The following is a 23,416-nucleotide window of genomic DNA, read 5'->3' as shown; positions in this document are numbered from 1 at the left end:
TGCTGAGCTTCTTTATGCTCGACGAAATAGTATTTTCACTTCCACCTATTATGTTACAAGACTTCCCTGAGAGAGTGTTCTTTAGAAAGGATAACCTCCTGAGCTCTACTTCCATCTAGATAGAATCTGCTAGATCATCTTTGTTCCTTAGCAAAACATCCTTATCCATTAATGAGAATAGAATGATTTCTTTTGGAGCTACAAATTCTTTAGATAAGCCACCCAATTCTAAAACATCAGCATTATTATCCCAATTTGTTTCACAGTTGATGTTCTACAAATCCTCCCTACTCTTCCAACCATCGCCTTGTGTCATACGTGCCGTTGTGGGGTTTCTACCTCACCATAATAGGTTGCGCTGACATATCCTTCCTCCTTCGAGTCTCTAGTCCATGAATTTTAGGATATTTCATGTTGCTTCTTATAGCACGCAACATCTCACTAATTATTCTATGTTCTGTATCACTTTAAAACAACAAAATGCATCATTTAGGTTATATCGGGATCATAGAAACAACAAAAAACATTAAGAAACAACAAAAGACATTAAGAAACATCAAAATATACTTAAAATTGTTGAAAAAGTTAAAAAAAATGATTACCAATAAATCAAACCTAAAAAGTATTAAAAAAATGGTGTACCGGTTTGGAACAAAGAAGGAAGCCAAACATTACTCAAGTTATGCAGCCCAAGAGTGGGGTGAATTGGGCTTTTCAAAGATATTAAGTAAAATGCAGCGAAATAAAACTCGATGAGTGTTTGTGAGTTGCAACAAGTAATTAACAAAAGTAAATATACAAAAGATCAATACAAACAATACATGCACCCAGGGCCGGCCCGAGCCTTAGGCGATCGCCGGAAGGCCTCCGGGAGGCGAAGGGAGCAAAGAGATTGAGAGAGGGAGAGAGGGAGGTTTCTGTGTCTGACCATGACCAAAAGGAAGCAAAGGCCCCATATAAAACGGGAACAAGAGCTGGCTACGAGTCTTCCCCCTTGATGGAAGGGAGGTGGAGAGTTTCCTGGCCTGCAGAGGGGCAATTTGGGAAGTTGGGGACAGTAGTTTTGTTTTGGGTAGAGAGAGAGAGGAGGGATTTGGTTGGCTTGATACACGCCTGAAGCCACTCTTATCTTTCATCCCTTCTCTTTTTTGGTTTTGGTCTTGGTTTTCCTTCCCTCACATTACTCCTGATCCAGCTGGGCCATCGGGAAGAAAGATAGGGGGATTGGAGATGGACTTCTTGGAGGGTGGAGATTCTTTTAGTTTTCTCCTCTCGGTTTCTTCTCCCCTCTTGGGTGGTAGAGAGAGAAAAGGAGGGAGGGGGTTGAATGGCTGCTGTGCTGTGATTTTGCAGTTGCTGCTTGGGTACTCACTTGAAGGGGAGATGGTGGGATGGGACTTTTATTAATTAGATGGAGTGAATTTCCCATAATGACCCCACTTTCTCTTATAGAGAGGTTCCTTTATGGACAAATTCTTTTCTTTACCTTGACCATGAAGTGCCATGGGATGACCTTTTCCTATTCGGCTCTTGCTTGACATGGTAAACAGTATTGCCAAGCATTATCTCAGTTATTTAATCAGTTTCATGGCCTTTCATTTAGAGTAATTACTTTTATGTGCTTCCATTCAAGAATTATATTAAATTGAAAAGGCTTCTTGTCTATCTTTGTTAGATTCATGTATCTTTGTGGAAATAGCGTACTTGATAGCTATCTATTTCCATATCATTTTTTTAAGTATTTTATATTTATTAAAAAAATTATTATTGAAAAAAAAGAGGCCTCGTTCATTGGATTCGCCTTAGGCCCCCAAATGTATTGGGCCGCCCCTGCATGCACCACAAACACAGTAAATTTATAGTGGCTCGGTGCCAATCTTGCATCTATATCCACTCCTCAGGACACTCTTCTAGAAAATTTTTTACTATAACCTTTTCAGAATTACAGTCTGATTGTTTTAGCCGGGCTCACAATCAACCTAGTTGATTTTTTGTTGGCAATCAATCAAAATCACCACCGAACCTATCCCTAGGCTCAATATAATCCAATTCAAGATTTGGATGGACCTTTCTCCAGTTTCAGTCTATAAAACTTGTCACAACAAAGTATAAAGAATAATATGCAACACAATAAAATACATTTCCTTAAAGACAAAGGAGATGAGGCAAAGGACAAGGAGATGCGGAAGTGGGGCTCCACCTCCATTCTCCTATTTCCTTCGAAACAGGGGCCCGGAAGGTGCCCCTTTTATTTTTGTAGATTTTAAGTTGAAGTCGGCAAAAAATCCGCAAAAATAAAAAGAGCCCCCTCCAAACTCCTATTTCTAACGAAATAGGAGACCGAAGGCGGAGCCCCACCTCCGCGTCTCCCTGGCCTCCGCCTCCTCTCTTTTCTTCTCTTCCATTCTCCCTCTCCCTTGCCTCTACTGTATCGGTATTGGGCCAGCACGACACAACACAAAACCATACCGACCTGTGCTGCAAGGCAATCGGTACGGGGCCCGGTACCGATACTGCAGACATTGCTCTCAGTTGTAGAGGAAAGCCAAATATTACTCAAGTTAGCTCCTTAATCCATAAAATATGTCGACTACGATGGGACATATAAACGAACTTCCAAATCCAAATTATGAATCCTAGATAAAATTGTACATGCTTTAAAAGAAAGATGAACTTAATCCTCCACATGAAATGAGTTCAAAAAGAAACCCTTGATAAGTTTCAAAGAACTCGGAGTACACTAGCGAAGAACATGTCAAATACACTAAAAGAAAGAAGTGCATGAATGAAAAATGTTTGTTGTAAGAAGTTAGGAATTAAATGGACGATAGTTAATACCAAGGACAGCTATGCTAGAACCAATGCCCAGACCGGTTGTCCGGTGGCATGGGTCGATAAGCCTCCATGCCATTCTATGCCGAGCCCGTACAGACATAGCAGAGAGGGCGGGGGAGAGAGAGAATGGAAGAAGAAAAAAGAGAAGGGGAAGAGAGGGAGGGTGGCAAAGGCCAACGAAGGCCAGCGAGCTGCTCGAAGAGGCAGAGGAGGGGATCCACCTCCGATTTTCCTATTTTGTTTGAAACAAGAATCTCGGAGGGGGCCCCTTTTTATTTTCAAGATTTTAAATGAAGACAACAAACCCCTTGACGGCTCCCCGGTCGGCTGGCCTCCATCTCCCTCTCTCTTTCTTCCTCTCCCTCTCCCTCCCTCGCTCTCTCTTTTTCTCTCTTCTTCTCCCCCTCCATCATCGATTTCTCATTTTGGTTGCCGGAATCATCCCAGTCCGCCGCCGGTATAGCTCCGTACGCCCCAATCTGGGCTGTTCAGAATGTTTCCACCGACCATGCTTAATACAAATATTGTTTTTTAGAAAAAGTCCAAAAATTTAGTAGCTTGTCACGTTACATTGATAAAAGTCCTTAAACAGATGTCTATCTGTTTTCTTAATTTACCTTTTTTAACTAAACTTTTCCAGGACATTTTTAAACTTGTTATTTATGCATATATAAATAATTTTATTATTTGATACCATAGTTGCCAGAATTGGGAAACGGATATTTAAGAAACACTTATACTAACAAGACTCTTAAAAAGTGGGAGCAGGTTCAAAATTCCAGCTACTAAGTTTAATGCTTATATTGCAATTCTAGTTAAGTACTTGCTAAGTGCTAGTTTTCTGATTATGCACTATATGGTACCATAATTTCCTTGTACAAACTACATGATAACTTTTTTTAAAAAAAATATAATAATATGATTTTTATATAAAGAAAAATGTAAAGGTACAGCTATGGTAGAACAAGAATAAATTAAAATATACACTTCACGAGTCATTAGGATGGTTGTAAGCAAGACCAAAGTTAGTATCAGAGGAAAGATGCTCAAATCTCGTTAAAGGACCAGAAATAGTTAGATGACTTAAAAAACTTATTGTGAGAGTAACTGTGAAAAGTCTAATTTTGATAGGAGTTGCATTGAGACTACAAGTACAAAGTTTTCAAGCACGAGCAATTTAGTATTACAATTAATAATCTTATTCATTTTAAACCTACACCAGAGCTTTGGTAATATATTTATGCAAGCTTTCCATTGTCAAAATTTATTGTGAAACTTTCATATGACCCTATAAAATTCAAAATAAATGAATCTATGCTTTCAAGTATATGAATGCAAGTTATATACCTCTATAATAGTTGGGATAGACGACATTTTAGGAAGAGGTTGCAGAGCTAACAATGAGAGAAATGCATCTGTATCAACTTCATACCTGATAAGATTAATTAGAACACAAAAAATATTATCATGTAAGAAATGTATTGGAAAATGGGACCGTATACTCAAGAATAAAATGGCGAGGGTACATATGGTGGCAACAATGCAAGCTATTGGACAATCTCTCTTGTTTAATACTTGCTAGATTATCATTCCTTTGAATCCTTTTCTAGACGATGTAAATGCTTTCTACTAAAAGACTAATAAGCCAGAAAAGAAAGCATGCAAGTTGCTGCTCCCTACAACCTAGATTAATATGTTATGCCATCTACTTTTCAAGCCTTCAAAATTCTTAAACCTTTCTTGCAATATAGTTGCTAGCAAATATGTGAAGGTACACCGTCTCAGTACCGGGCCCCTACTAGTGCCACCCTGTCGCGGTGTCGATAATGCCCAATACGGGGCTGGTTTAGAATACCGGTGTCGTATGCCTCTTGTACCGTGTACCGATACCAAATTGGTATAGTACAATATGCCCCATACCATTCAGTTCGGTACAGGCATACCATGACGTAAAGAATTTTATATTCAAGAATGTAGCATCCATCTTTTGTTGCACATCCTAGAAAAACAGTGCTAAGAATATTTCACCAGTCCACTGTTGATTTATTACTGAAGTAGTGGCATACAAGGTACCACATATCTCTCTCTTCTTTCATTCTCATACTCTAGAAAGAAGTTTTTGTTGCACCTAAATTATTATTTACAATGTCTCCCATACTCTATGACAAGTTATGAAAAGAAGCAAAGACGATAGATTAACTAGTAACTCAAGTACATGGTTATGGAAATATGGAAGCTAATCTTTTTGATTATATGATTTCCTACAGCACTCACATCTATTAGATCTTGAAAACCTTTAATAAAATATAACAACTTTATACGAACCTATCATTCTTTGCAGGCAAAATAATGATGGAACGTGCTTTGTTTGCCGCTGCTCTTTCAAAAGATTTTGTCAAACTAAGGCTGCAGCTGCAATTATCAAAATATGTTTTGTATGATAATACAGCAAAGAGACACAACACTAACAACTTAACATCGAATAAAAGCATCCAGAATTTCACCTATAACAATTTAGCATGTAGTATGCAAATGAAATATGGAAAAAGTTATTAAGAATGTGGTGAATCACTGACCAGATTGACTATAACACAAAAATAAATCCACTATATTAAAAGGAAAACTTGATTATAGGCCACTTAAATAATGCTTTAGTTATAGAATACATGGAAAGGAAAGGAGCAACAATAGGCAAAACCCAAGTGAGAAGTCAGTCAATCCAAACATTATGACACTGTTATTCAATTTTTTCTAAGCTGAGAAATATGTATTAGTTTGTAATAAAGCATTGATCAGAAGGACCACTATACAAATGATTTTAAGAACAGCCTTTTGAGTTTCAAGGCACTCAAAGAAAAGAAATAAGAAAAAATTAAAAATTAATCCTTCAAAAATGTCAAATAATGTGTAAACAGGAGGAATTTCACAAACATAACAAGGGATTCAGATAATTTGACTCAGCATGTAATAACCCAAAATATATGAAGGAAAGTATATATGCATTTATGAGTGGATATAACAGCTAAACTATTATCAATCTGTTAAAAATGAGCAAGTGTTGTACTGAACCACTCAGATGAAATGCTTTGGAACCTTATGTAATGAATATGACTTTTCTTAAAAAAAATTTTGCTTTCAGCAATATTTGGATATAACAAAATTTATGATATCATAATATTTCAGAAACACCTCTGAGCTAAAGGTCACAATTTTGGCTGCACACGAAAATATGGGTCTGTGTTAATGCGGGAAATACAACTTCTTATTCTTAATGAAAATGAACTTTAAAATGTTTTTCTTATTGAGTTCAAATAGAGAGAAATTCCTTATTCTATGTACTATCTTAAGCGCATAGAATGTCTCAAAATTCTGATATTTTTGAAAATCATTAGTTCATTTGTAGCGAACTTTACCATGCATTTTGTGTTCAAGCTACATTGAACTACCATTGTCTCTTGAACCTTGCCACTACTTCAAAATTCTAAGCCCCTGTTTCCAAAATATAAGGGTTTTTTTGTGTTGTCGTAATCAGTTTCAAGTTTATATATCAATTTAGTGTCCTTGACTTTAAGGTGATTTCTAAAATTAAAGTTCATAATCAGCTTCATGTTTTAGTTGTTTCCCTATTTTGAAACCTCCGATTACCTGCAATGGTTTTGAGTTTTGACATATTATGATCAATGTTGCATGGACACATTACAAGAATTGGATCAGGTAACAAATTCAAGTATCTAACTCAGAAAGAAGAGAAAAGACATATACAAAGATGCATAGGATAAAATATAATTTTTTAACTTAATTGTATATCTATCCGTTTAAATATTCTTTATTTAATCATTAAAAAGAAAATAATAAAAAGGTATTATTTGTTAAGGTATTTTAATATACATGTTGCCATTCAAGATATAAGAAAATAAGCATTGTGCAAGTTACTTCAACACCTACATCCTTGACCAATCTCTAAAAAGACTACATAAGCCTAGCACCAAAATGGAGGGTCCAACACATTGTTCGAGGAGTTCAACTCTCTGCTAATCAAGGTTTGCAATACCAGTTTCAATACTCGTACAAGTACCATGATGGTACAGTCTCTGTATCGGTCGGTTCAGCTTAACGACACTCAATATGCCTCCTATATCGTGTAACAGTTCCATATTGATATGGTACAATAAGCCTGGTATGGGCCGGTATGCACCGGGACAACGAACCTTGCTGCCAAATCTTTAAGATGTGACAACCTAAGAACTTCAGAAATATCCAAGCGAATAATACATATGCAAGTAGGATATGTATCTGTCAGATTTTTGGAGCTGGATGTGAGCGTCCAGCTCCAAACACAGATTGTAATAATATATTTGTTTCAATTCATTCTCAGTTTCTAACTAGAAATTCTGAAATCATAAACTTTCATCTTAATATCTCTGAACTCATATTCATGTGTTTTGGACTTTGAATTTGGTATGTGTGAAATCTCTTTAATATGTGAATTTAGAGCTTCTTAATAATTGCTTTAGCATTTATGAATTTCTTTTCAATCTAAAAATGAAGCATAATTCTAAATTACAAGTGGATGAATCCCTAGACAAATGGTTTATTAGCGGTATTATTTGAATTCATTGATAAGGATATATGTGGACCTTCAACTTAAAATTTGTGTAAACCAAATTATGTTCAATAAACCAGATTTCTTATTGTCCTAAGGATCATCCACATGATCAACATGGATTCAATCAATAGAAGGATGGGGTCATCTCACAAGATTCAACGAGTACAAAGTTGTCCTAAGTTCACACATGATGCTCCTTGATTCTCCAATAAAATTATTTTCGTATCAAGCATAGGAAAACCCATACATTATGATAGAAGTGATGGCTTCTTTTGGCCGATGCTCTTAAAAATATTTCAGCATTTCTCTTTGCATTCCTAGAAGTTATAGCACATTACTCCATCATGTCTCTTTGCATTCTTGGAAGTTATAGCGCATAATTCCAGCATGCATTTTTAGAAGTTATAACTCATAACAAGAGACTCTTGGGTTTCTAAGAAAGGTTTTGAGTATCATAGGATGTGGTCGTCTCTATGTTTCCACGGAATAGGAAGCCCCACAAACTAAGGATTAGGGACAATGGATATCCTGTGTTATCCTGATCCATTTCCCGAATCATCCCACCCTTATGATCAAGATGGTGGGATGCCTTGTTATCCCACCAGTACTTAAAACTTTGTTTTCAAGTCTCTCTTTATTAGAGAGAGCATGCTGGGAGGGATTCATTAGGGATCCTTTCTTTGGTAGCCAAGTCCTAATACAATCCAAACAAAAGATGTGATGATTAAAAACATGCAATCTGTATATAATATACCTAGGATGGCAGCTGCAATCATGCCCATTAATAGACTACAGTCTCATCCAAAGAACTAAGATTAATGTGAGTATAATAATGGTATCAAAACATAACTGGATAAATCATAAGTCATAGAATCAAATATAGGATGAGTGATGGGTAGACACTAGGGACATTAGGACGTTAATTTATGATGATTGTGACATAAGTTATCTTGAAAATTTATAATTGATCGATAAGTATATTAAGGGTTTGCTGCTATCTGATTGATATAAATTAAGATGCCTCCACGTAGGATGAAAAGGGCGATCAGAAATACTGCTGGAGTGATATCAAATTGGTAGGTTGGTGGCACTCCTCAACAAGAGGGATTCATTGATCCTGACAAAGCAACCAGAACCTAATATGGCCCAACTAATGCAGACATTAGTTGGATTTGATGCAAACGCAGCAGCAATTACAGCAACAGTCGCAGCAACAACGGCAAATGCAACAACAGATGCAAACATAACCACAACAAGGACGTGGGGAGGAGCAAGAGTAGCGAAGTATAATTGCAAAGTTTAAGAAGCCAGCTCCACCGGCTTTCAAGTGGAATACAGAATCTTTCGAAGTTGAAAATTGGCTTATGGAGATGGAGAAAGTCTTCGCTATTTAGAGGTGCTGCAATGATGAAAAGATCTTTTATGCATCCTACATGTTGCAAGGTGAGACGTTCAACTAGTGGCGGATGTTGGAATGCAAATATGAACGAGATAAGGAACCACTCACTTGGAAAAGATTCCGAGTATTTTATGACAAGTACTTCCCTCAGAGCGTGAGGACATAGAGCAGGAATTTATTCACCTAAAATAAAGAAATATGACAATTGCATAATATGAAGTTAAATTAACAAAGCAAGCCAAATTTGTTCAAGGTTGATAGAGGATGAGCAAGATCGAGGGCATAAATTTGAGATGCGATTAAAGACTGAAATTAGAAAACCAGTGGTACCTTATGAGTTGACTGCCTATGCAGCTACAGTGAACAAAGCATTAATAATTGAAAGGGAAGTTAGTGAAGCTCATGCTAAAAAGGAAAAGAAACAAAAGAAAAGAAATAGGTCAAATGAATTTTAAGGATAAAGCAATAGAAACATCGGGAGTTCAAAATAGCAATAAATGGTCAGAAGGGCCACAAAATGCTCTAGATGTGGTGGAATCATGTTGTAAATGATTGTCGTTGGAACATTGGTGCATGTTTTGGCTATGGTCAAAAGGGCCACAAAATAGCAAAATATCTGTAAAGGAAGGAGAATCAGTCTACTCAGATAGCTGAACAAAACAAGGGTAGAAGTTTTAAATCTTGGACCCTAAAAGGGTTTATTCTCACACAACAAGATGCACAAGCTTCTGATGCAATAGTGGCAGCCAATATCCGCCGAACCAATATCGGGACCCATACCGGTCAGCAGGCGGGTCAGTAAGGAACCGGTTCCATACCGTATTGACACACGGTATGCTTGGGCGTGCTGATTCCAAACCTGCACGCCCAAATTTTTTTAAGCTTTTCAAGGTTGATTATTTGGTAATCAATTTTTTCAACTTTTTAATGATTTTAAGTATAATTTTATATTTTTTGATGTTTTTTGCTATTTTTATGATCCCGGTATAACCTACATGATGAATCTTGTTGTTCTAAAGTGATACAAAATATAAAATGATTAGTAAGATATTGCATACTACAAGAAGCAATATGAAATATCCTAAAATCAACTAATGAGATAAAAATATAAAATAATACAATCAATTACATATATTTAAAGTACAACATACATACTGATATCTAAAATCTCATCGATTGGCAATGACTCTCGTAGATATCTAGATCATTAGCACGTCAGGAGATACATCAGCCCGCTCCTCTAACCAAGCAGCATTGTAGTCCTGTATATTCATCCGATAAGAAACATGCATTGGGTTATAAGCACACTCGAATTTCTTGCTGAAGCTCTGGCTCCGAGAAGTATCCTCTGATTAATAATAGGACTGTGCAGGAGGCCATCCGAATATGCCGATAGCAAAATTCAACCCGTAAGATCCTCCAGAGAGCGAACGATAGTAGCCACCATGAAATAATGCCTCAGATGTACCACATTCATATCCGTATCCATATGGATCATAGGCCGCCTGTGGTTGCGAATAATAAGATCTAGTATACAACTCACAATCTGATACGTCTATGAATCCTATTCCACATGCGAGGTCATCTGCAGCTGCATCATGTCCTCTTGAATGACCTCAAGAAGCCCATCTTCTATATGTAATCGTATCCTTGCAAACTCTACCAAATCGTGCATCATGGTCCCTAACCTGTATAGCACGCATAAATTAAAACTTATCGATGAATGAAAGACCACCCTGCGGCTGTCTCATAAATGGTCTCATGCAAGGTCCGCCGTACCGGTACCGGTCGGCGTACCGGTGCCGGGCCGGTCCGGTACGTACCGGCCGATATCGGTACAGTACCGGCCGGTACCGCAAGCCAAAAACCACAGCGCCTCGCGCTGTGGTTCATAAAAAAAAATTCGTACCGGTGCGAACCGGCCGGTTCGCTCCGGTACCGGGCGGTACGGGCCCGTACCGGGCGGTTCGCCAAGAAAACCGGAGGTTCCGGTACCGGTCTAGGACCGGACCGATACGGCATTCCATGGTCTCATGTCCTCCATTCTCTTTCTGGCTAGCAGATCTATGACCACTAAAACTATCAATGCTACTATTCATAGTCTCCGAATCTAAGTGAACTGCTACTCCACACTCTCCATGGAGGTTGTAGGTGTCTTTTTTTTGGTGCACTGAGCAGCCGCCTGCTTATCCTTCGTGCCCCTCTGCCACGTTATGCGGGCAGAATGAATGTCGCCCTCCTGACTGAGTCGACCGGATAGCATGTTGGCCTCATCTAAACAAATCTCGATCATATCTTTGAGAAAATTTCTCAAACAAGAAGTCATGTGATGACCAGTTTTCCAATAACCCCCGTGGCTGTGACTGATCAACAGGAAGGATCCATGGAATGTTACGATCTGCCCATTCCCCTGCATCCACTCTAGCCTTGCTAACTACAAAACTAGCTAGTCGTGGAGGCAATTCTTGCTCATCAAGCTCCAGCTCTTGCTGCTGGCCCACAAGCCATCTGATTATACGATCATCCTCATTATCAATGAAAGCATTACAGATCGGATCTACGTACATTAGCGCTACTTTCTTTTGAATGCACTTCAGTCTTAACTTCAGATTCTAGTAAACATATACAAGGTCGTTAAGGTGCTTCTTGTCAGACGGTTTCTCTGCTTGTTGTGGATAAGGACGAAGATGGACCAATTACGTTCACAGCCGCTCGAGAAGACTGGTTGGAAGAGGATCTAGATAGCTAACCACGCTATCTAGATACTGAACCCCATACCGAACCTCGTACCGGTGCCACGCTAGCACAGTGTTGGTACGGTAAGGTACCGAACCCCGTATCGGTGCCACGCTAGCACAGTATTGGTACGGTAAAGTACGGAGTTTTTTTAGCGTACTGAGTATCGATATGTCATCCGTACCGGGTGCCAATATCGAACTAGTATGCCTCGTATCGTCCGATTCGGGCCAGTACAATATACCATGGCTAGCCACTTAATATTTCTCGTAAACAAACCAAAATGAATCCACCATTCAGCGGCCAAAACATAACAAAAATTATATATAAGATAGTATCATATTAGCAACCATCTAATGCCAGATAATAGTTATCGTTATGTATCATATACCAGAATTCATACTTTTCTTTCTTACGACAGCTGCCGAGACTCTAAAGCCATCAGTGCCCTCTCTAAATATTTGGGTTTGTGAAAAAGAACCGTATTGTAATATGTTAATAATTGAAGATAACAATTAACTTACATTTGTTACTTAAGTTAACTTACCTCTTCTAGACATAGGGCCACGATTTTTAGATCAGGCTCTATCTTGTAAATCACATTAAGCAAGTAGCCAGAAGTTCGTCCATATAGATTCTAGGTATGGTATACTAGAACCTCAGATTTAGATAGTAAGCTGCAGATAGAGTTTGTAATCATTATAATAAAATTGCTCAAGTACAGGAGTAGTCTAATTTTCAATGTTCTTGCTTACTTGCTAGATGCAAGTCTCTACCCATTTGGTAGCCCCACCGCCGCTCAATAATGTCGATGTACTCCTAGACATGCATCAAATCTGCCTTTCTAATCTAATTCTGTCCTCTCCATCATATGATACAAGAAGCCTACTAGGGGTACCTCTCGTTGTCCACGACCTAAAGCACTTCATAAAATGGCTTGATAGCTTTCACTATCTTCTCGGCCCATTGCCAAAATGTCCGTCTTGTCACCAAGTCCTCCACAATACTTTTCTCAGTGCCAGCCCTCACAAATCTATTTTTCTGCGACTCAACACAGACACATCTGATGTAGGATTGCTTTTTTCTTAAAAAACCTATCAAGTGCAACACAGTTGTTAGCAAACCATGTCACACCTGGTCTCAAGATCTCTCTCCCTGCATAGCTCCTCATCAGTGAAAGGATCTACGTATAGTAATAAATATACTTGGTGATGGTTTGGACGTCTTCACTGTCTATTGCACCCGACGAATCTTCGCAATGTCCATCAACATGAGGTCAAAACAATGTGCAGCATATGGGGTCCAAAAAATATTTGGTCGCCGCTCCATCAAGATCTCCCCGACGACCTTATATTGTGTCCCTTCTTTCATTAAGAAACATGGGCTCCTTCCCTATTTGCGTGCACTAAGGAGATGGGGGCTCGAAAGACCCCCTCTCTCCTCTCAGCCTCTCTCTTGCCCTCCCTCTTCCTTCCTCTCTTTCTCTTTTCCTCTCTTTCCTTCTCCAACTCCGCCTCCCTCCACCTCTCTCTCCCACTCCCTCTCCCTCTCTCCCCCTCCTTCTCTCTCTCTCTTTTTCTCTTTTTTCTTCTCCCTCTCCCCTTTCCTTACCGGCTTTACTGTGTCAGTACAAGCCCAAAATGGAACAGCATGGTTGCATACTATATCGTACTGCCGGATAACCAATACGGTTTTCGTTGTCGACATAGCAAACCTTAGCATAGACACTCCATAAAGGGATAGACATCTATTTTGTAGGTCGATTCAAGCTAGTTTATTAACCTATCTCTTTTAATTTATCAAGTTTGCACAATGTGCACCATATGTGATATCCCGAAACCACTGTAGAAAAAAAAAATAAAACATATTAAAATAACACACAAAAACCCATAAAAACCCTTAATTTGAGTTATCGCATCTTAACACAAATTAAGAAACCAAAAAAATTGAAAACAAAAAAAAATGTTTTTAAATTGATCAGTACCATATTGGTACACTTATGCATAACGTGTTGATATGGTACAATACCAAGTGTTACTGTTCTAGATTGGTAGCTTACAAGTACAGGTCCCAATGTTACTTTAGGAAATCTTGAGTGAGACAAACCAGGTTACCTAATAGATGATAGTAGCAAGTAGGCCATTGAGAGGCTCACTGGTAGCAAGATGAATTCTGAGCTAAATGGTGGACATCATGAGATCCAAATAATGAACTTGTCTAAGGTTTGTATTTCTAAGACACAACACAAGCAGAAAAGCTAACCTCAAATTTACAAAGTAGATGAGCTTTCAATTGTTAAGATGCTCAATCAAATGAAAAAAAATGGATGTACAACTAGGGAAGAAATCATATAAACAACATATGAAGGACATTATGCACTTGGAAGACTATCATATAAAGATATTATATTGATGATAGGTCTGGTAAAGCTAATACTATGATATAGGCAAAGTACAAGAATCAATATATAGGCAAAGTACATGAATCAAGTAAAAGAGGTCCTTTCAACACTTTAAAAAATTTTAAAGAGGCAATATTCATTGTAAGCACGCAAAAAGCAGAACCCAGAACAGACCTAGCAAATGATGGTAGCAGACTTGCTCACTAGAAATCATGAAATATACAAAAGCTGCAAATGGCAAGTAGCATACAGGAACGTAGAGAGGATTGCCCATGCAAGTGGATCGAAATGGAACTACAGATAATAGAAGTGCATCTATTATAAAACAAAACTAATGAAATTAGAGGTGTATTCTACCACCACAAAAAGTGTCTTAAAGGCAGAGGTTAAGCTCAAACACTTAATATGAAGCAAAGGCAACAAAGGCCCAATAAATTGAATAATGCAGAACATGATGCTTAAATAAGCTATAATGGGATTGCCATCATATTATTAACTCAGATAATACCACCATGTTTTATCTAGAGGACTCTGATGCATTGAGAGGCAGGATGAAGAAAGCATTCTAATGAAAATTCTTATAAAGTCAGCATCATATATGGACTACAAAGATGACTAAGCTAAATAAGAAGCCTGCTTAAGTCCACAAATAACAAGAGAGAAGGATGGGAATTACAAACCGACCGCAATTCAACCACTTTTACAAATCATTTGGTTCTCAATGAGTTTATTAAAAAGAAAAATAGTAAAATATGATTTCATTAATCACATACTCTTTATGAGAAAAAAAGTCCCATATTACAAAATTCATATTTCAGTTCTTGTAAGTTGGCAGTTTTCCCAAAATGTAATTTAAGGATTGATTTTCCTAAATATAATTATCTTCGATCCAATATAAACACTTTTTTGAGTTTTTTATAAAATTTGAAACCAAACAGCCCCTTGATGGGCTTTCTTTCTCATATAAGAAAAAGCACCATCCATGTCCAACTAATGGAGTATCCAGCCAAGAAGCGTCCCTTGGTCATCAAAGAAAAAGAGGCATCATCTTGCTACCAAGGAACTTTGATAGTCATATGTGACATTAAACATCTGAGTGTAACTACAAGCAATTACATGAGCTTTCCACAGCTCTGAAGAACCCTTCTGACTTTGTGGCCCTGTGATAAATTTGCAACCCCGAAAACTAGGAGCCCCTTCCCTGTTAGAGGGAAAAATGACAACTTTGTTTTTGCTTATAATTTTTTTGCTTGGCATGTTGAGTTCCTTGCTAAAGATTGGGGCCCTTAAAGGCATGAACTGGTACATTCATGGATAAACTAGGACTTGGACAAAACGAAGACATATCATTAGGCACGCACTACATAAGTAAATAAGAAAAAAAAATGACATGTCGTAATTTTAAAAGAGGGCAGATGCAGGAATGAGTTTCTGCAAGTATGGACCAGACTTATTGTTACCTCTTGGTAAGGACATCAATATGGTGCAAATCCTTGGTCATACTATCTCCAAGCTTCTCAATATGCTTTCTAGGAAGATCTGACAGAAGAAGAACCCTCTGCTTCCTTCAGATTTATTAATGCGAAGAGAAACCGGATATCTTAGTACTTAGTAAACTGGCCTTAATACATAATACTTATCTAAAACAGAACTTACAAAAAAATAAGGGGAAAAAATACCTTGCTGTAGCAGTACCTAAGCGGATTGCAGACTCATGAAACTTATTTAACTGCTTCAGTATAAACATCAGATGACTGTTTACTCCACAGATGATAATATGATCACTCTCCAGAACTTGTAATTGGGCTCCTTCTCTGATCTTCTGCATGTTATTCTGCCAGAATGTAGCTAATTAAGATACCGATTCTTAGCACGAATGAGAGACAACAATTCGTTACTTTCCAGTTTCCAATAATTTAAGAAACAAAAACTTACTCTGAATTGCTCAGTCATTGTACTTAATAAGCGGGAATAAAATAATATCCCCCAGATAGCAAGGACAAGACCAATAACACGTTCAACACGTGTTTTTTGCTGTCACACAAGCATAGCATTTGAATTAAGAGCAATGTCTCACTAAAATATATTAAAAACATGAAATTTATTAATGGTAACTTAGGACATGTTTGGTGTTGCTTCTCTTTTTAGAAATTTCTTCGCACAAAAGCAGAAGCCAGAAGCTAGATATTCCAGCTCCACCTAAAATCACTTATTTAACTTCTTATAGAAGTATGTTTTAGATGAGGGAAAGCCTCCATGCAATGGTAAGGTTGCTTCATTGTGACCTCAGTGTTATAGCTCCGAAACAAAAAAACAGCCTCTCTGCACATGGGTAAGGCTATGTACTCCAAAAACTCACTGCAGGAGCCTCATGCATATTTTTTTAGAAGTACTTCAGATATTGTTATCAAACATTTATTTCTTCCAAGAAGAACTTCTTTGCTTTGAACATTAATGCTTTTTTTAAAGCAGTACCAAACATGCCCTTTGGTGCATAAACCTAAAAAATAGTAATTTAAGGGTATTTCATACTTTCAAGTGAGTAGAAGATGAACAAAGGCATGCCCAAGCCTCCCAAAAGCAGTCCTCTAAAGATTGCTGCTTTTTCCTGAATTGACAAAGCATTAGGCATTTTATATGAAGATAATATCCACTATATAATACAGGGCGATGATAGAGTCATAATATTAATAAAACAAACAAGCTGCTTACCTTCCTGATAAGCAACAAGATGATCAAAAAGATGACATGAAGTGCAAATATTTAATTAAACAACTAGGGATATTCTAATTTTAATGAAAGTACTTTCAGGCATTTAGTGCAGTAACATACTAAATAGCAGAAACAAACCTTATAGGAGGAGTTAGATGCCCTAATATAACTATAGGGCCAATACTCACCTCGTGGTCTGAAAGAAATTAAAGACCAATTATTCAACATATTTATTTTCTCTGGGGGTTTATGGTGATTCTCCATATATAAATACAAAAGAAGTTTGCTATTCAGAAACAACAACTACTCAGAAACAAAGATATAGCAACCAGCCAGAAAACTACGATTTTAAAAAAATATTTAAAAAACAGCAATAAAAGAAATGTGAGAAGTCCAAAAATCACTGTGTAAAAGCATAAACTGGCTCTTACTTTGTTTATCCAAATAAGGATGATACCAAGGTCTGCTGAACCGACCTGTACCGGTCGGTTCAGCCCGTACCGGACCGGTGCCGACTGGCACGGTCCGGTACAGGGGTATAAAACGGTTCCGACCCAAACTGGGTCAGAATCGATTGGTTCTGTACCGGGACCGGTGCGAACCGGCCCGGTTCGCGCCGGTACAAGCCGGTACCGGTGCGAACCGCACCGGTCCAAGCCACACTTTTCCCGCGCGGGGGTGCGCGGGGAAGAGTGCCCGCGCGCGAGGCAGCGCGCCCCACGCACGGGGAAGAGCGCCCACGCGGCTGGAGCCCGCGTGGGCCTCTTAATGCCACAGAGTGGCATTTAAAGCCACTCTGTGGCATTTGTTTTTTCTTTTTTTTGAAAAACGCGAGCGGAGAACGCGCGCCCGCGCGCGATTCCCTGCGGGGCACCGTGCCCACGCGGGCTGGCAGCCCGCGTGGGGGCATTAAATGCCACAGAGTGGCATTAAATGCCACTCTGTGGCATTTGACGCGTCCGCGGACGCGCGCGGACGCGTTTTTTTTTTAATTGGGAAACGCGCGCGAGCGGAGCGCGCGCCCGCACGCGTTTCCCCGCGTAGGAAACGTGCCCGCGCGCGATTCCCAGCAGGGAATCGCGCCCGAGCGCGGTTCCCCGCGCGGGGCACCGTGCCCACGCGGGCTGGCAGCCCGCGTGGGGGCATTAAATGCCTCTGTGGCATTTGAAGCGTCCGCGCGCGTCCCAGATGCGCGCGGACACGTTTTGTTGTTTTTTTTTTTAATTTCCGCGCGCCCAGACCATGGTCTCATGGTCTCATGGTCTCATGGTGAGAGCCCTTGGTCATATGCCTTACGGCAAGGCCCGGCAAGGCACGACAGTGAGAGTGATTCAGGAGCCCTACAGACCAGGCTGCAGCACCAAACTTCTACAAAGAAACTACAACAACCAATGGAATGGTGCACTAGATTGGGCTAGGAAGGGATCTCTTCAATCTCTTTCTAGATTTCTTTTGCTTTCTTTATTATTGTTCTTCGTTGTTCTTCGTTGTTCTTCAAGTTAGTGGAATACAAATCAAGTTTGCTTTCATTATTGATCTCCTTCATTGAGTTAATCCACCGGCGTTACCTACAATCGGTCCACCATCCACACACCTTGGAGGCGCACGCAAGGAGCGCAAGGAAAAGAGGCTTGGTGAGGGGCTTTGGACCGTGAGCCCCCATCAATTTGGTGCTTTCATTGAGAGATATATTCTTCAAGGAGGTAACGTTCTCATCTACAGAAAATTCCAGATCTGATTTTTGGTGTTTGGGGAATAGATTTTTGGAGCATATTAGGATCTGGAGTTGTTTTAAAAATTCTGCAACCCCATATCCTTGATCTGAAATTCTGCAATACATATATCTTGATGTTTGAGGACCCTGCAGAAATTTTCAGATCTGAATTGGAGTGTTGGAAGATTGGAATTGGGTGTTAAATATATTTGATCCATTGCTGTTTTAACTTTCTGAAACCCATATTGGTTGGTCCGAGGGAGATTAAAATTTCTGCAGCCCATATATCTTAGTCTGAAGTTCATAAAAATTCTGCATTTTATATTGGGCTTGAACTTATATTAGATTGGGAGATTTAATTTTCTATTTTTTCATCCTTGGGAAACCCCTGTCGGAGGTTGATTGAGTGGTGTACACGTCAGGTGGGTTGGTTCATCCATTGGGTGACAACCGCAGGAGGTTTGGGGACTGGTTTAAGAAGCCTCTGTGTTGCAGAAAAATTCTGCAACAAGGTGTTTGTTGGGTTTCTAAGAGAAGGGTTTTTCTGAAGCTTTAATTCTGATTTTTTGTGGAGAGTATCTGAGGTTATTAGTTACTGTCATAGGCCTCTTCGTGGGGTGATTTGAGTCTGCCTTGAAGGAGAAACTGGCTGCTGAAGTTTGTGGACTGCCGCAGAAATTTTCAGCAACCCAGAAATTTTTGTGCAGCAAGTTTTGGAGATTGTTGAGTTCTGATTTTTGGGAGTTTGAGGGACTGTTGTCTCAAGGTTTTAGAGTCCTAAAATAGAGGGTTAAAAGGAGATGGAGTCCCCCCATTATAACAACCAAGATAGGAGGTTGAAAGCCCTAGAAGATAGTTCAGCCAACCTTAACCGGTCATTGGAAAACTTGTCTAAAACAATGGCAATGAACATGGATGAAATAAGGAGGGAAAGAAGGGAGAAGATGAAGAGATTAGAAAAGAGAATAGGTAGATGGGAAAGAGAGAAGGAACAAAGGAAAACTTATAGAGAAGTGCCTAGGTCGCATGCTCCATGGCAAAACCGAGTATGGTAAGAGAGCGAGAGTGATGATGATGATGACCTTTGGCATAACACGAGGCTAAACATAGAAAAAAATAAGAGGGAGAACATGAGCCGAAGAAGAAGTGTTGTAGAAAGGAAAAAAGGAGGAAGACTAGAAGGCCAAGGAGTTGTGGTAAAAAGATGGTATGCAGATGGTGAGACGGAGTCCGAAGAGGAGGCTTTCCATGCTCGAAGGCTTAAAGGCCAGAGAGAACACATGGATAGAAGGAGGAGGGGGCTGATTGGTGATGTCTATGATATGAGTGCTACTGGGGATCGAAGGCTTCAAGAGAGGGGGCCAAAAGAACCTCGACTTAACTTTCCAAGGTCCAGCACCAATACCAAATTGACCGACGGCCCTGAACTTGATTTCAAACTTAAGTTCAAAGCCAATCGTGCAGCCCCAAAGCCACAACAACTAGCTGCAACAACTAAGGAAACAGCAGCAACCTTGGAAGAAGATAACCAACAACGGATGACTGCGGAGAAACCCAATTCTGCATCGGCAAGTCCTATAGCTGCAGAAATTCCAGCAACAACTGAAATTTCTGCAACCATTGCAGCAGCCCACCGAGCTAATGTCCCTCATCAAACCAAGGCTGTTGATCTTCAGATTGCAGAACTGCAGGAGGCCGAAGTCACCACCGGAAATCCTATTGGTGCAGCAGCAAGCAGCAGCAGGAAATCCAACAGCGAACCAGAAATTTCTGCAACCGCAGAAATTCCAGCAGCTGCCCAAAATTCTGCAACCCCAATCCAAATCATGGTGTCTGAATTTTCCGAGGAAGATGAACAGCAAGAGAGGCTCGGGAGTGATCCTGATTCTCTACCAAAGAAATCTGCAGCAGCAGAAATTTCAGTGCCCGCTGAAAATTCTGCCACCCCAAGGTTCAACCGGGCAAAATCAGATGCTAAGACACCAACTACAGCAGCAAAGGAGGCCCAACTTCAGCATTCCGAGGCCGCAACAATAGCCAAACACCTTGCGGCCCAGCATGATGTAGAGCTTGCCCCAGCAACTGCAGAAGTTTCAGCCACCCCTGAAATTTCTGTGACAGAAATTTCTGCAACTCCTACCGCAGCCAACCGCTCCAAGGTAACCTCCCAAACCATGGCTGCTGAACAAACACTTGCAGAAATTCCAGCAAGCAAGGAAGAGGCCGAAAGTACGGCAGCAACTCCAAAAGACGACAGCAGCAAATCAGCTCCTGTAGAGGGTATTCAAGAACTCCTATGCGGGAGCAACAACAAAGAACTTGATGCTGGAACCAACTGTAGCAAAGTGGGGGATACTAAAGCAAATTGCTGCAATAAACTGGGTGCTACAACTGAATTTGCAGCAACCAACCATGAAGGAACGGCCAAGCAAACCAAGCCAACTGCATCCACAAATTCAGATCTGCAGGTGGCCACAACAGAACCTATTGATGTGACACTAGGCAACTCCGAAGATGCAAATGGCCGCAACAACAAATCAGAGCCTCAAAAGACCGGCCAAGCTTTCTTGCCGGATGATTACAACAAAGAGAAGAATGCTGCAATAGAACTTGCAGCAGCAAGCTATGAAGCCAATCAACACGGGAGGACTATAGAAGATCATGTTGATACAACCCTTACCGACAACAAGTTGCAGATTTACTACCATGACCATAGAGGGCGGATCTTCTACAGTCGGTATGTTCATACGCATATGAGTCCTAACTTCAGCAGGAACATGACCGGGCACTTCCACAACATCAACGAATGTGGACATCCGAGATGGCTTCAAAGCATAGCAAAGCACTTCTCCTATTGGGGAAGATTGAAGATGTGGCAGATGATATTCCATTGGAGCAACGCACCAAAGGCATCAACTACACGAGAAGACCATGACCGGGAAGGGCTGACCTTCTACATGCGGTATGTCCATATACCCATAATTCCTAACTTCTACAGGGACATATCTGCGTTCTTCCACAACAGCCAAGTGCACGGACATCCGAGGTGCCTTCACACTCGAACAAAGCACTCTTCCTATGAGGAAGGGTTGAAGACTTGGAAACGATTAATCGATTGGGGCAACAATGACATGAGGCTTGGGGAGGCCAAGATGTTGGAGACACTATACGGCCGAAAGCCTAAAGAAGAAGCTACACAAGAAGCCCATGAAGAAGGAGTTCGGCGACATTCAGAGCATATCCTTGGGGGCAAGGATATTTTTCAAGGGAAGGGGTTTGTTGAGGACCCATGCAAGCAACACCAAAAACATCGTCATGCCAAGAGAGGACCATGTGCCAATCGAAGACCAAAGTGGCCGCGCCAACCAAAGAAGACATCAGGCCATGAAGGGGCCAATGGAGGGTCAAGCCAAGGCCAACCACTTTGCCGAGAAAAGCCTTGGCCGAGCCCCTTCATTCGGCCAAGCACGCCCATGGTCGGCCGAGACCATGCCCGAGCCGCACGCACCGCGCCCATGCATGCCAAGCCTCGGCTGAATGCGCCCAACCTCGGCCAAGCCAACTACACGCCCATGCGTGCCCAAGCCTCGGCCGAGCATGCCCAACCATGGCCAAGCCCACCGCATGCGCAGTCCCGCCAAAGCCATGCCGCAGCCAGGACTAGCCGTGGTCAGCCAGCATGCTACAGTGCGGCGAGGTTCGGCTGCAAGAACCTCGCCAGCTACAGTGACCACGCCTGCTACAGTGCGGCGAGGTTCTTGGGCAAGAACCTCGCCAGCTACAGTGACCGCGCAGAGCCAGCACGCAAGCCAGACTGCTACAGTGCGGCGAGGTTCGGCTAGCCGAACCTCGCCTGCTACAGTGCCCGCGCGCACAGTGCCAGCACGCCCAGGCCCGCGCGCGCCCAGCCCTGCGCGCAGCAGCGCCCGCGCGCCCAGGCCCGCCCGCGCGCCCGCTCCCGCCCGCGCGCCCGCTCCCGCCCGCGCGCCCGCCCGACCTGCCGAGCGCCCAGCCCCAGTCCCAGTCAGACTGGGACTCTGCCAGCCGGGACGCACGACCCGGCCAACCGGGACACGCGCCCCGTGCGCCCAGCCTGCGCGCCCCGTCCCAGTCCCTCCCGGACTGGGACTCTGCCAGCCCCAACCGGGACACGCGTCCCGGCCATCCGGGACACGCGTCCCGGCCATCCGGGACACGCGTCCCGTGCGTCCGGTCAGCGAGTCCCGTGCGATCTCGGCCCTCCATTGTCCACCCTTCAACGGCCAAGGATCAAACCCAACCAGCTGCGGGAGGACCTCTTCTTGGGTGATTTTGAGCCATAGATCTCATGTCAATCAATGGTGGAAAGGCCTTGGATCCATGAGATGACAATATGCCAAGATTTATCAAAAGAAGGTTACTTAGTTTTGTCTAAGGCTTAGCCTATAAATAAGATTGTGAGGGGCCATTGTAGGGCATCCAATGATCAATGAGTTGAGTCTTGTTTCTCTTGTGAGAGAGTCGGCCGTAAGGCTTGGGCTATTGGGGGGGTTAGGCCTTCAATAGATTTCGGTCCTTAGATCTTTTGTTCTAGGACTTGGGCTAGTGGTTGATAAATCAATCTCCACTAGATTGGGCTAGGAAGGGATCTCTTCAATTTCTTTCTAGATTTCTTTTTGCTCTCTTTATTATTGTTCTTCGTTGTTCAAGTTAGTGGAATATAAATCAAGTTTGCTTTCATTGATTGATCTCTTTTATTGAGTTATTCCACCGGCGTTACCTACAATCTGTCCATCATCAACGTACTTTGGACGCGCACGCGAGGAGCGCAAGGAAAAAGGGCTTGGTGAGGGGTTCTGGACCGTGAGTCCCCATTAATTTGGTGCTTTCATTGAGGTCTCATGGTCCTCTCTTCAAGCCGGTACCGAACCGGAACCGTACCGGTGCCGGTGCTCACCGGTACGCCGGTACAATCGGTTCTGCGAACCTTGGATGATACATAGTTATTTGGTGATCTGTAAACTCGCATGACAT

The 23,416-nt window shown here is 41.3% G+C and overlaps 1 protein-coding gene across 2 annotated transcripts in view; it reads right to left on the bottom strand.

The window, feature by feature from the left end:
- The window catches only part of LOC103720510 (putative ion channel POLLUX-like 2), an 85,074-nt gene that overhangs the window by 28,626 nt on the left and 33,032 nt on the right, over positions 1-23,416 (bottom strand). For both annotated transcript variants that reach the window (XM_039128947.1, XM_008810241.3), the window contains exons 6-11: positions 16,510-16,585; positions 15,913-16,011; positions 15,657-15,811; positions 15,438-15,542; positions 5,161-5,247; positions 4,183-4,267 (exon numbers count right to left, since the gene is read on the bottom strand). In XM_039128947.1, the coding sequence (XP_038984875.1) occupies positions 4,183-4,267; positions 5,161-5,247; positions 15,438-15,542; positions 15,657-15,811; positions 15,913-16,011; positions 16,510-16,585 (607 nt within the window). The remainder of the gene's footprint in view (positions 1-4,182; positions 4,268-5,160; positions 5,248-15,437; positions 15,543-15,656; positions 15,812-15,912; positions 16,012-16,509; positions 16,586-23,416) is intronic.

Source organism: Phoenix dactylifera, chromosome 8 (assembly GCF_009389715.1).
Source record: "Phoenix dactylifera cultivar Barhee BC4 chromosome 8, palm_55x_up_171113_PBpolish2nd_filt_p, whole genome shotgun sequence".
Classification (NCBI taxonomy): domain Eukaryota; kingdom Viridiplantae; phylum Streptophyta; class Magnoliopsida; order Arecales; family Arecaceae; genus Phoenix; species Phoenix dactylifera.
This window is presented reverse-complemented; position numbering and strand designations above follow the sequence as displayed.